At 33.6% G+C, this 13,665-nt stretch overlaps 1 protein-coding gene across 1 annotated transcript in view; it reads right to left on the reverse strand.

Annotated features, from left to right (window-relative positions):
* The window catches only part of LOC132564461 (intermembrane lipid transfer protein VPS13D-like), a 59,796-nt gene extending 46,469 nt beyond the window's left edge, over positions 1-13,327 (reverse strand). Inside the window, exons 1-24 of the mRNA XM_060229114.1 lie at positions 13,231-13,327; positions 12,490-12,567; positions 11,663-11,775; positions 11,432-11,509; positions 10,956-11,048; positions 10,491-10,607; positions 10,050-10,175; positions 9,474-9,524; positions 8,979-9,220; positions 7,824-7,992; positions 7,591-7,692; positions 6,703-6,970; positions 5,809-5,949; positions 5,207-5,382; positions 4,632-4,795; positions 4,098-4,219; positions 3,489-3,580; positions 3,166-3,334; positions 2,809-2,938; positions 2,332-2,466; positions 2,004-2,094; positions 1,548-1,711; positions 920-1,032; positions 166-331 (exon numbers count right to left, since the gene is read on the reverse strand). Of these exons, the coding sequence (XP_060085097.1) occupies positions 166-331; positions 920-1,032; positions 1,548-1,711; positions 2,004-2,094; positions 2,332-2,466; positions 2,809-2,938; positions 3,166-3,334; positions 3,489-3,580; positions 4,098-4,219; positions 4,632-4,795; positions 5,207-5,382; positions 5,809-5,949; positions 6,703-6,970; positions 7,591-7,692; positions 7,824-7,992; positions 8,979-9,220; positions 9,474-9,524; positions 10,050-10,175; positions 10,491-10,607; positions 10,956-11,048; positions 11,432-11,509; positions 11,663-11,775; positions 12,490-12,567; positions 13,231-13,327 (3,197 nt within the window). The remainder of the gene's footprint in view (positions 1-165; positions 332-919; positions 1,033-1,547; positions 1,712-2,003; positions 2,095-2,331; positions 2,467-2,808; positions 2,939-3,165; positions 3,335-3,488; positions 3,581-4,097; positions 4,220-4,631; positions 4,796-5,206; positions 5,383-5,808; positions 5,950-6,702; positions 6,971-7,590; positions 7,693-7,823; positions 7,993-8,978; positions 9,221-9,473; positions 9,525-10,049; positions 10,176-10,490; positions 10,608-10,955; positions 11,049-11,431; positions 11,510-11,662; positions 11,776-12,489; positions 12,568-13,230) is intronic.
* Positions 13,328-13,665: the final 338 nt, after the last annotated feature.

Genomic DNA, 13,665 nt, shown 5'->3' on the forward strand with positions numbered 1-13,665 from the left:
GAAATACCCATATCACAGTCATGTATATGTGATACAAGGAAAATCTATTTAAACTTATTCTTAATGGTCCAATATCATTTATGAGATTAATTCAACATCAGCAATGGATGGATACACAAACTGTCTGCCATCATATCTCATTTTAGTAATTCTATTGGTACTTACGTGACATTTTTATGTGAAGCTACAAGCAATTCAAAGTCTGTTCCGTATGGTTGAAGGGCATCCACAACAAGGAGGCTATGTACTGTAAGGCCAACCTTTGTATCATAGGGACGTTTTGTCAGGTTTGCGTTCACCTTAGTCACCTGCAGCTCCACGATAGGACGACCTTAATTAACAATAAATGTGAAAGAGCCTTCAAATATTTGAATTAACAGCACAAGAACACTGATTGAGAAGGAGATCTTCTTCAATCAAGTCTGATAAATTAACAGTAATGTTGACCTGTTAACTTATACATCAATAAAAATAAAAACAGTTCAATGGTTATCTTCTTCCTTTACAGGTTACTCTGCCTATACTTAAAATTTGTATCATCAACTATAATCAGTGTTAACATTGAAGTTCCATGAACAGCGTAAGGAGATATAGAACAGGGGACAATGATGCCCATTTGTTGACCTATACCAAGCACCTACCTCCCAACTTAATTTACCAAGAAAAACAACAATACAGACTCAATACCTAAACTAATCCTTCAGTTCAATACATCTGGAATAAAATAAACTGTACTTCAAAAATTCTTTGTGTATTAATTAGCTCAACAATATTAATTGCTGTTCAGTAGAACTACTAAATAAAGTCATTTCATTTTCCAGTAAGAAGCCTATCACGGATTTTGAGACTGTACTTGTCTCATGGGCTTATTGCAAGATAAATTTGGTAATAGAAGTGAGTATTGATCAATAATGCTGACCTCTACTCTGGACCTCCAAGGTCATAGCATTGATGGTAAATTTTGCCAGCATTAGTCGAGAATCTTCTAATACTTCTTTCATCTTGTCACTCATCTTCTTCTCAGATGCAGAACTGTAACAGTGACAGAAAAAACATATCACATCCTACACAGCTGTATGAATGGCTATCTGCTATACTACATACATGTTCTTTAAGGTAAATACATGGTAGGTTATACGCTCGTACACCAAAATAAACTATGTAGGTAGGAACTTTTTTGACAACACACATTCTCAAATACCAGGCCAATTAACCCAAATCTGATTTATTCCTTTCAATAATTAAGATGATATGTAACATCAGTATTAAGTTCAAGTTTGGTTCCTTTTACTTTTGAAATATTTTTTTACAAATTTTGAGACTTTGACCAAATCAAAATTTAATACTGCTAAAAAACTGAAATAGTGACAATAACTATTATTAATTATGTACCAACCTCCCTTCTTAAATGGAGGTTAGGCGGGAGTGAAATTGTATTTAATAGTGTTTCATCTATTGAATAGATGCTGTTACTAAATCAGGGCCAATCCAAATCAAAAGCTGAAATAGTAATAAATCCCTGACGAAGTAACAACAGATGTACATACCTGGAGTTAAGTGACACATTGTTGCTATGAGAGCTGAGATCTACCCCTGACATGGACTCTGTCATGGACACGCCACTGCCAGAGGATGACAAGTCAGGGCCTAGCGCGGAGGAAGCAGACGTAGGCTGACTCAGGGTCTCCACACAGCGGTGAAGGGCAAGCATCTGTAGAAACAGTATCATCTCAGATTAATTATTTTCTACAATGTACATGGATCTAAAAGCATCTCACCATCTTTATATCATGTTAAAAGTTGTAATTAAAACATATCAATCTTCCAAAACTCATTTTGCAGCAGCACCAACTTCCATGATTAAATTTTCAGAAATCTCTATCAAAATTTGGTGAAGGACGAGTGCACATCAAAAGATCACGGTTAAATATTCACAATTCACAATAAAGGTATAAAGTCTATTTCAATAATGAAAAGATTGATCAATTATAGGTCACGCTCACCTTTTGTTCATTAATATGAAGAGTAAGACAAGGCATATTTCCACTTAGTGTTGTGGTCGGCCATTCTGGATCAGGAGTGTAGATCAGACGTCTGAAAATAAATGGCATAAATATCTAACTTCTACTTCTCTAGAACAATGAATCATTTATATATTTACTAGGTAAGATATTACTAACAGTGATTTACAGCATGTAATGCAACTAATCCTGGAATAACTTTAGTAATCAACCTTTATTACTTCTTAATATTTGCTTTGTTAGGTCATACTAGATGTACAGTTTGCAAATAAAACTTCAACTAGAATTTCTTTGATATCAGGAAACATACCTCTCAAACTGGAGGTTGAGACTGAGTTTGTCAATGACATGAAAGTGAGTGGAACTGCGACTCCCACGAGTATAGCGCCAGTTATCTGACATCTTTCCAACCATCACCTGGAGATCTGATAACTCCAAATTATATCTAAAATAATAGAACAGTGATAATAAATAATGTTATCAAGGTGAGATTTTCAACAAGGACACAAATGGAAAATTCATAAAAGATTAAAGACAATGTATGATCACATTTTCAGACTCTTTCTTTAAACCCGAAATTTTGATATTTTGACAGTGTTGACATTGAATTACTGATGAGAGTGGCTATAAATAAGATATAATATCAAGATGTTCACAAAATACAAAAAGATTATAAAAAAAGTAGTGTGGTCATATCAATTCATTGAAAGTGATAGAAAAAAAACATTGTGAATGTTGAATTAATATTAATAGATTCTGTCCTAATACTTCATTACCAGCTACCTACTTGTCATAAAGTTTCTCAAACAGCGCTGATTCTGACAAGCTATGGTCTAGAGGATTACACTCTGGTTTTGCCTCTTCTACCCCACCTTCCACTTCATTAGGAGGTGTTGATAAGGGAGTCTGAAACTCGTCTGTAAAACGGAAGGAATCAACTTTACCATATCAACCACCCCTACTCATTTTCCTCTTTTGGTGAAATTATTTATCGTGACTTCGTTTTTGTGAAAATAATTTGGATCTGAAATCTTGTGAAATAAATCATTACTAAAATGATTTTTATCATTTTATGATTTCTCTTCAAGTAACTAGCTGTCATTTTTCTTTGTGAAATAAATTGGAATTTCTTGTCCAGACTCACCATCATTTTCTTCTACTGGTTTCTGATCTTGCTGTTGTGGTGACGACAACTTTTTGTTATAGACGTGCAGATGTCCCAAATCTATAACAACTACACGAGTGTCAACATCCGCTAGATTTTCTGGCACAATGATTTGTGGGGCAGAAATGTCTAATTTTATGTCCCATCTCTTTGCTTGCAACTAAAATCAAACAAAAAATAACCATTAAAGCAGAGTTTTGACTTTTCTAATAAGATAAAAACTGAATTATCACAATTAAAAACCAAATAAAAATTAATTTTAAATCAACATTATCTTTAAATGAGAACAATTTCCTGAATACCTTTTCATCTCCTTCTAATATCTGGTCAAGAGTTTGTTTCAGTTCAGCTTTAGTTTGTTCTTTCAGGAACTCATATTGGCGTCTTGCAGCAGCTAAAACAGGAAAGGTAATCTTCAGTATGCTTGAAAAACATTACTTTTTGAAGGGGATTTATTTTCATCAATTCTGTAGGTACTCATAGTCTACAAATTTATATGTCTACTAGATTAGTATAAGTAGATTGACTGAACTATGCTTAGCAACAAAAGCTATTGTCTATGAAATAGTGATTTGTTGAAAAACCACGAAAATTGTGACCCCCAGAAGTCTATGATTTCAGAGTAATTCGAAGGTTTTGTACTACAACAACTCACTGACATTTCCTATATTGATGTTTATGAGTAATGGTTATCAGCAAAACTGATAATGCTATTTTTGCCAACCATATTTCTATGTTATTTACTTTTAAAAAATTTTGAAGATCAAAATAAACAAAAGATATTTGCTACAAATAAAGATAGGGACAATAAACAATGAATTTCACATAAACTTAATATTAGGGAAAGTAAACATATTTGTCTGTAATCTATTTAGTGAGAAGCTTTGGAACCTCAAAATGCTTAAACATACCTGTAAGTCGGAGCTGTGATGAACGAGAAGTTCCCATGTTTTTGGTAGAGAAAAATTCTCGTATTTTCCTGATAGTACTTGGATTATACACAATATCCAATGGTTTGGTTTCTATTTTAACTCTGCAAAACAATACAATATATTTATCCATAACTATGTAAATATTTATACAATGATGGAATGAATAATACTTGTCTGAGGTGATGCATTCAACTGTGTAAAGAATCAAGGATTCATACTGTAATCAAATGATGATGATTTTTCTGGTGGTACAGTGGTAAGTGCAAACCCCTGATGTGGTAGGTGCAAATCCCCTGATCAGATATGAGAAGGTGTGGTGTAATCTACCTGATCCAGACAGTTTTCCTAAGGTTCTCCTGTTTCCAAACACGGTGCACTTCAAAATTTGGCAAGAGTAGTTAATATTAACTATTTAGCTTGTTTGCAACTGTAATAAAATAAATGAGGTTTTTGTTTTTTTGGAGGGATGGGGACTTGAGAAACATCCTGCTCAGAGTATTGGCTATTAGATACCTGTAGTTTGCATTGGTATTAGCAGGGTTCTTCTCATACATCAGTTGAAATATTTTCTCCTCAGGAACACTAGCAGTCGGACCTCCCTCTGGTGACTTGGGGATATGTAGAGGAGGCAAGGAAAAGCTGGAGTTGGGTGATTTTGAATGGGAGGCTAAGCGATCCTACAAAGAAACAGCAGTAATGTTCATAATTTTCTTTTCCCCTGGAGTTCTAACAACTTTTGAGTTTACAGATTCCAGTAAAGAGGGTTAGTATTGAAGATAACAATGCATAATACCAGAAAAAATATCTTTTGCAAAATTTATGACAGATTTTAGACTATGATAAACTGAAACTAAATCAAGGATTGCTAATCTTAAACTATGTGTACCAGTAATAATATATATTTGAAAATATGTGGACCTCATTTTTAACAAACGTCAGAAATATATTGAATAAAAAAGACCAATTGTTCTATTTTGACATCTTCATTCCAAATCTTTTGAGCCAAATTTTTTATAATGTAACTCCAGTGCAGTCACTTGACAGATACTGAAAATGTTGGACTTGGGGTTAAATACAGTCGTACTTACCTTAACTTGTGGTGATATCATGTTAGGAAAGCTGGTGTTTGTGATCATTTTGTCCCGTAGATATAGACCAGAGACACTGGCACCAAATTTCATGGCCTGAGTTCGCGGCCTAGATTCAAACATCATGCTAATAGTAGTACATTCCAGCTCTAACAGTGTCACCAATGGACGGCCCTCTACAACAGTGACATAAATACTTTAAAAATACAGATTTGTTCATGTTGGTTACTTACAAATTTTCCATCTCTATGGCTTTTTCTATCACTAGCTGTTGTCTTATCAACAAACGTCAGTGTTCTATAGTTGTACTATTACCCGTATATACAGTAGTAAGTCCTTCCACATCTATTGTAATTTCTGAAGAAATCTCAAAATTGTCATGTAATAACCTCTGACCCCTTTTTGGCCTGTAGTCTGAATACCTGAATACTTATACAAATTATTTGACCTGTTAATGCGTTATAATTTTTGGTTCTGTGTTCTTATTTTTTCTTATATTCTTTTCAACAATTAAATTTTACAAACACAGTATTGCATTAACATCAAACTAGCTTATAATGTGCATGATCTCCTTTTAATTTACTTACCATCTGACCTTTGACCTAATATCCCATCAGGGTTTGGACAGAGAAGCTTGAAAGAACCAGAGTCGAGGTTGAAATTGAGTCTGGCAAACACTGTGTCTTTCTTTAGGAATGTCATGTTCTCTGATGTGTCCTGTATTACATCCATCAACTCTTGTTCTGAAAACAGGAAACAACATTTACCAATTAAAACAGAAAAAAGGAAACAATATTATCAATATCATACATCATTCATTTTAGTGACTATATACATGTAATTCTTCTAGTAGTTGCACCAGTCAATATTTCAGTATTTAAGGACACAAGACTGACCAGATAGATATTGTGACATCATAATTCAGACTGACTTTGAATAAAATAGAAATGAAAGTTTCCATCAAATACTCATTGGGATCTCTATTAATATCTTTTTTATTATTAGATTAGTCACTAGGCAGCCTCGACCGAAGGCGAAACTAGTAGACAATTTAGTAAAGTACCCACTAACTGGTGACACTTGTTCTTGTTGCGATTAATCTCTAAGGTCTCATATCTATTATTTCATTAATCGCCCTGCATACCTTTGGTATTCAAGCCCAAGTGAAGCACCCCACTGAAGAAACTACTTACCTGATTTTGACGTTGGCTCTATTTTTCTTATTTAAAAAAAAAAAAAATATATATATATATATATATATATATATACAAAAAAAAATTGAAAACAGACATTAAACATCTAATTTGTTCATACCTTTTGACAAAATGCCTTGCAAAAATCACATCTGATAGTAATTTTGTGTTATTTTACAAGATGATTTAGGAAAACTATCACGCATGATAAAATAATAAACGATCTGATTTAAAGTTCAGCCTGGTCAAACATATAAACCTCTATACATGGATTAGTAAATCTCATATACCAAATAACCATACCTAACTGAGATTCAGTTTTGGCTAAACTCTCTGTTGTCTTTGCCAGTTTGGAAGGAGGCTCTTCTGAGCTGTCATCCAAGTTTTCCTTTCTGTCTTGTGACTGGTTTGTATCTGCTTTAGCTGCTCCATCCTCAGCCCCAGGGTCTGAAGTTCCGTACCATCCGCCCCACCCTGGGAACCAACGCTGCAACACACCCTTCTGTTCTTGTGGTTTTTCTTCAGAGGTCACAACCACTGGGGCAGGACTCACCTCTTTTGCAACAACCACCTTAATATATAAATTTGAAAAAAATCTTAACTCTGTATTATGAATCTACTGCAATTACTAGTTTTGCTTCCAAGTTACTTGACACTAAACAGCAATTTTTCACTTGTTAATATCTGATGGTAAAAATTTGAAACTAAAATGCTTTAAGTGGAAACAACACTAAAAAACAAAAAGACTACAACCAACTTTAAGTGTAACAAAACCGTAAACATAGGGTCTATGGGAATTACTCTTATATTTCTAGACTGACTGATCAAGTATATAATCTATGTTTACTTAATTAATTGCCTGATTGATTTAAATGCCTCAAAGTTCCAATTTCATTTACTGTTAAGGCTGAATGACAAGGGGTCTGTTTATGTGGACAAACCAGTTCATAGTCACTATAATGTTACATTTCAGGCATAAACAAGGACGGAATCGCATATGTCCCCACCTTTGTCACATGGACCATGAAACAACATTACATTCTCTTGGCCCAATGATTTCTTCAGCTTATCTGGACTAGAAGCATTTTGAAAAAAAAATACAACAGGCATTTGTCAGACTTCAAAGAAATTAGATGTTGGCTTTATCAAATCAAGTTTTTATCATTAAAACAGTTTTAATACAATGCAAACCTGCTCAAGTTTTCCTTCTCTTTTAGCCCGCAGAAAGGTAACCTCTCTCAAAATCTTCAGTTCTTCATACGACCATTCTTCGTCCATCTTGCTTTTGTGTGTCTGAAAGATGTTGAAATTAGTTATTAACAGAGTAATTTTGAATGTGATATAGTTTAAAATATTTGTAATTAAAGGGAAAATTTGTATCGCAGGATGTGATCCATTTTATTTAAGAGTAACAGAAAACATACGAGATGATCAAGGTCCAGGATCTCTCCGGCCAGGAAGGACATATAAGCATGGTGATATTTGATCACATCCTTCACGCGTTGTATCAGGTATGCTTTGGTCTGGTGCTTGTTTCTTTCTTGAATAATGTGCAGGTTGACCTGGATGGCATAGTTCCACCACAGCTTACAACTGAAAGTTGACACCATATCAGTTATTAATCCTTTTTGAAAAATGAACAAATTTAATTGGTAATAAATGCAGCATATACAATACCTTTGCAGATATATTTCTAGTTACCCAGAGTACTGTTTCTATTCAAAACATTGGACAATATTGTAATGCCATGTTTATACAGCAGTAAACCAAGGGACGAACATACAAATTCTGATTCAAAGTTAAGAGATGGGCTTATAGCAGGACATTGAACAAAAAATTGTTATACAATTACAGAACATCATTAACTATGGGTGGGCTTATAATCAGGTGTGGACTTATTGCCAGATAATAAGGTAATTTTTAGCGCCGTTATGAGAAAAATCTGCATTGCTATATCATTAAAATTTGCTGATATTGTTGCCATAATATCACAATTCTTGTCAAATAAAATCTGGACGCAAAACTTTGAACCAATGTTCGGTTTTCAATACCAATTTAAGAATCTGATACACAACTGATGCTTGCTGTGACAACACTATCACTTTACCAGAATAAATATACATATTTTGAGGTGACATGGTTTGTTTTCCATGCCATAATAATGTCTGATAGATATTTAGCTGGCTTTTTTAATGTAGCTTAACCTAAACCTTGTCATCTGGGTGGGAGCATGCGGACATTACAATATCCTAATAACCTAATTTAACGACCATGTAACGGGGATATTTCTTAATCTATTTTTAAGACATACTATACTTTATTGAATGTTCCAAGACACAGATTTATGCATTAAACAAATTGAAAGGCCAGATGTAATCAGTATGAATTAATAAACAGATATTTTAATCCAGCCCTAGTGCTTATTTTGTCTATACTAAGCATATTTTTACCAAGAAATAGAACATTTATATTTATTGCTGGTGGTGATATCTCAAACCTGAAAATTTTCCATATCATTATCATCTTACGTCTGTAATCATGATTAACAATTGTCATGAAATCGTGACTGTGACACTTACTTGTTTTTGACCCCTACAACAGGGCGCCACTGTCTGTGCTTGAGTCGACGGTCGTGACGCTCTAGCTCTTTAAGCCATTGTATGACACATCTATACTGACTCTCACTGAGACAAAAGGCCATTTTCTCAAGATTCATGTCTAGGGCAATACGAGGCAGACTAGGTGAGCGCAGTGGCAGTACTGATGTATTTCTCTTCAGGCGAGTCTGGGCACTGATGGGTGCCAGAATGTATTCATGATCCTGTGAATGAGCATACATGATGAAAATAACATGAATTTGAGTGTATAATTATTTTCATTCCAGCTGTCATATCTAAACCTTTACAATTTTTGTTTTTTCTGTTATTTTAACATGGTTTATGTCAGAATGTTTTTCAAGATACATAAACATGATAACAGCTGATTTGCTACAAAAGACTTATTTCCTCGACACCATGTTGGTTTTTAAGAGAATATGACATTGCTTTATCCCATTGTTACATATAGTATCCTACCTTAAATAGGCCTGTTGAGTTGCTCATATACATGTCAGGGTGTAAGGCATCCTGTTGATATCAACAATCATAAAGATATTAACACCGATCAGACTAAATGAAGAATATCCTTGTCTAAACAGGATCTTTTAGACACAAGCTACAATGCAGTAAAAATCCAATAACATAGGGTATGTCTTAATCAGTATAACACCTATTTCCTCACTTGATGGGAGAATATTACGATATTTTACCGACTATTCCAGTAAAACTTCTATTTCAACCCAAGACTCCAGTTTTTTAAGCAGTACAACCCATAGAGTTTGATAAAAAAAAATCCATGTTATTGTAATTGCTGACAATTACGTTAACATATTTAATATTGTATCAACATATTTAATAAAATAGATCATTTTTGGAGTCCTATAAAAACTGCAATAGAGGCCTTTAAAAGACTACTTCTCTGAAATTTTTCTTAATCACATTAAGATTTGTTTCTTTAGAAATAAATATTTTTTAACAGTACCCAGTACATTAGATATAATAATTAAAATGGCTTTTTCAGAATTTAAAGATCAAAAACCAGCAAGAACTCACCGCCAGTTCAGAGATTGGAAGACTGCCAAGCATTTTAGCATCTGTATCAAGGTAGCAGGAGAAATTTTGTAGATCTACAAGTTTGTACACCATATCTGCCAAGCTGGTACTCACAAACTTAGGGGTCTATGGATACAAAATATTAAACTGACAACAAATTTGAACACTATATCTTCAAGTTTGGTACTCACAAACTTAGGGGTCTATGAATACAAAAAGCATTCAGTAAAAAGAAAAGGAAAATTGACAGTCAGATTTAAATAAAGGATAAAGATATGTTTACATTTGTGATGACCCTGTTTTGAGGGCAATATTTTTTACATGCAACAAAAACATAACATCCTTGTTCCATTAAACATTCAAAAACAATAAACATTGATAGGAATGAAATATGAATTATTGTGCATGTAAATATTCTAATATTGCTTTCATAAAACGTACCCCTTCTTCATCTGTACTCTGAGCACTCAAACTTTTAATGGTGACACCAAATGCAAATGGACAATTTGGTACCAGCTCATCATCTTCATAGCGGATATGTACATCTTTTATTTTCAACTAGAAAATAAATTGTGAGACAAATTTTCTGAAGTATTTAAAAAGAAAAGGAAAGCTTAATGGATTATTTTTTCAATCTTTAAAATTAGAGTTCTGATAAGATGGATTGATGATAAGGACTAGCATTTCAATATATATAATCCAGGGTCAAATGTACCATATTTATCAAGCAATAGGCCAATGCCAGGTAGTAAGCCTACCTACATTTTACAGTTTTAGTAAAATATTTCTAAAATGTTTTCACAATGCCAACAATTATCATCCTGAAAGCTCATCCCCTTCCTTTGAGTTAAAGGGTTTATTTTTGACCTCTGAGCTTATTAGGAGATACATCACACTCAACACTACCTGTAGGTTCTCCAGAATATTAGTGGCCAGTGACGTTCCGTAGGAGAACCAGGATGCACCATATCCTTCTGCTGCCTTCTCTACTTTTAGCACCTGTCAACATCATTAAAGGAAACCTGTTATCACTTCCACATATCGACATCATGCAATTTTTCTTATAAAACGTGACCCAATGAAATCACCTCTAATACCCCTGATATGTGAATAATGTAGACCTATGAAACCGTTAATATTTTCAACATACCCGGTAATCAGCTATTTATTGGACAAGAGGTTGATTTTGATAGCTTATTTGTTACTGTATTTTAAAATAAAATACAAATTTTATTTCTAACCCTGTTGGGAATAGTATTAATATCTTACCAGCCCCTGTGGCATATGGTCTTATCAGTCATGTGAATGGTTTAAACATTTTACCGGCCCATGACATATTAAAGTCATATTTTCTAATATTCAAGAATTTTTCTCACTCCTACCTGCCATTTTTTTTCTAAAGCTTCAAGCATGCTAGCCTTCTTGGCTTGTTCAGCTTTCTTGACTTTTTCTTCATCATACTTAAAGTAGAAAATAAAGACAATGATTTAAAAACACTGATACAGAGATACACATGGCAAAAATTTAGTCTTACAAAAATTACCAATCATCATAAAAATAGTATGAAAATCAGCATGTGTGGATTGCTGAATGTTTTCTTAATGAGTTCATACCTCTGATTGTTTCAAAGGACCAGCCAGCAGGTAAAGCTTTTCCATCGACACAACCCATGGCTCACTCCTCAGACGACTTATTGGTATCTGTAGTGTTATTTTACCAATGAAACCTGTAAATATTGCAATTTAAACCTGAACATGTTGTAACTTTTTTAAAATAAGTCCAAATTTTAGTCAAGCATGCCTTAGTGACCACCTGAATAATGCGACTTCCTGTCATATGTGACTTATATTTTACATCCAAATGTTAATTACTATATAAATAACCTGAATTAAGTGACAACCTATTTGATGCGACCAGTGACCATCTTTTCTGTGTCCCGAACACAAAAAAAAAACCAACCTTTTTCAGCAACTTTCTAAAAGTATCATGGTTTCCATAAACGTCAATACCATTTTCCTGTGCGAAACACTAAGATAATCACGTAATAACAATCTCATGTCCCGTAAGTTGTGCTACCCAAGCAGTTTATTTACAAATGAAATAATGTAATTTTTTAGTTCCTCTGTAAATGTATCAATCTGCATGGAAATATTGTATATCACAAATGCATCACTTCAAAACTGTTAAAATGCTTCTATTGTTTAATATCAGCAATAAGCCCATGTGTGATAACAGACCCACCCATATAATTTACCGTTAGAAAAACTACAGATTTATACTACCTGTACTTCCTTGTCTGTGCCTGTAATAATCCCATCCCTGACTTTAATTTTGAGGTAATATGTTGGCACATTGGGCCTACTGCAGGATAAATGTATGACAAAGCAGGTAAAATTCAAAAGAGATCATTTCTGTAACTAATAACACATAATTTTCTCACCAGATTTGACCTGAAGTGGGAGGTCAAAATTCTTTAATGCATCTTTTTTCAATGGAAGGTTCTCAAGTTCCACGGCACCTGAAAAAGAATTCATTATACTATTTCAAATACATCTGCATTTCTAATTAAGTATGATGTTAAATTTTTCTGATCCAGGAAGAAATAAGAAAACTGATATGTAAAGTACCACCCTGTAAAACAGTGGTGACCTTTTGATTGCATGAATGCTGAAATGAATATTTAAATTAAAGATATTTTACACAGATTTTTTGCAATATATTTTCTTTCAGTTGCTCAGTAAAATATATCACAGCCAGTTTTTAAAACTTTGACATTTCTCTGATAACACTGTCAGGAACGCAAATGTGTAGTCATCAAAATATCACACATCAATTTTTCACTGCTAGTAAAAACATTTAACTAACTATACTGTTAACTTACTATACTGTTATGAAGGTAACAGCAGTAGGGAAGTCATCAAAACATCTAATCAGTAACAAAAAGTTATCTAATCACATTGCCAATTCTAGGAAAATTGCTGATAATTTAAAAAGGAAATTTAATTAATTTATCAGTAGAGTATATCAAAAAACATAAATTATTTCAGTAAGAAACCCAATACCTGAAGTATACTTAGCCTCTATAATACATGAAGTCATGATGAGAATTTGATCTATATACTAATTTGAACACGGGATAATTTCACATTATCCTATATCTGAAAATACTCTAAAATCATACCCTGTAGGAGGCCAATAGACAGCTGTGTAGTGTTGAGGTTCTCCACATATTCCCCTATATAGGTATTCAATATCCATGCTGCTAAACCCTCAAGCATGGTGGTAGTTGGCTCTTCTTAATGGATCAATATGGTTTATCTGAAATGAATCTATGCTTAAGTAAAATGTATTTTGATGATAAATGTTGTATTTTTCTGACTTTTTGTAATACATGAGTTATCTGCTCTTGTGAGCAGGTATTGATTTCTGTCATTAGTTTGCACGAGAATAACATCATAAATTTGTGAAAAAAAAACATGTAATTTTCTAACACAAACCAATGGTGTAACAATCAATACCTGCTTACAGGAGCAGACAGCTACATTACCTGGTATGCTGAAACATGTTAACATGAAAGTCTGGTGAAGATCCTCCTCGGATGTTATTTGGTCATCAA

Source organism: Ylistrum balloti, unplaced genomic scaffold, assembly GCF_031769215.1.
Source record: "Ylistrum balloti isolate Yb309-2 unplaced genomic scaffold, AGI_CSIRO_Ybal_v1 Utg372288, whole genome shotgun sequence".
NCBI classification, from domain to species: domain Eukaryota; kingdom Metazoa; phylum Mollusca; class Bivalvia; order Pectinida; family Pectinidae; genus Ylistrum; species Ylistrum balloti.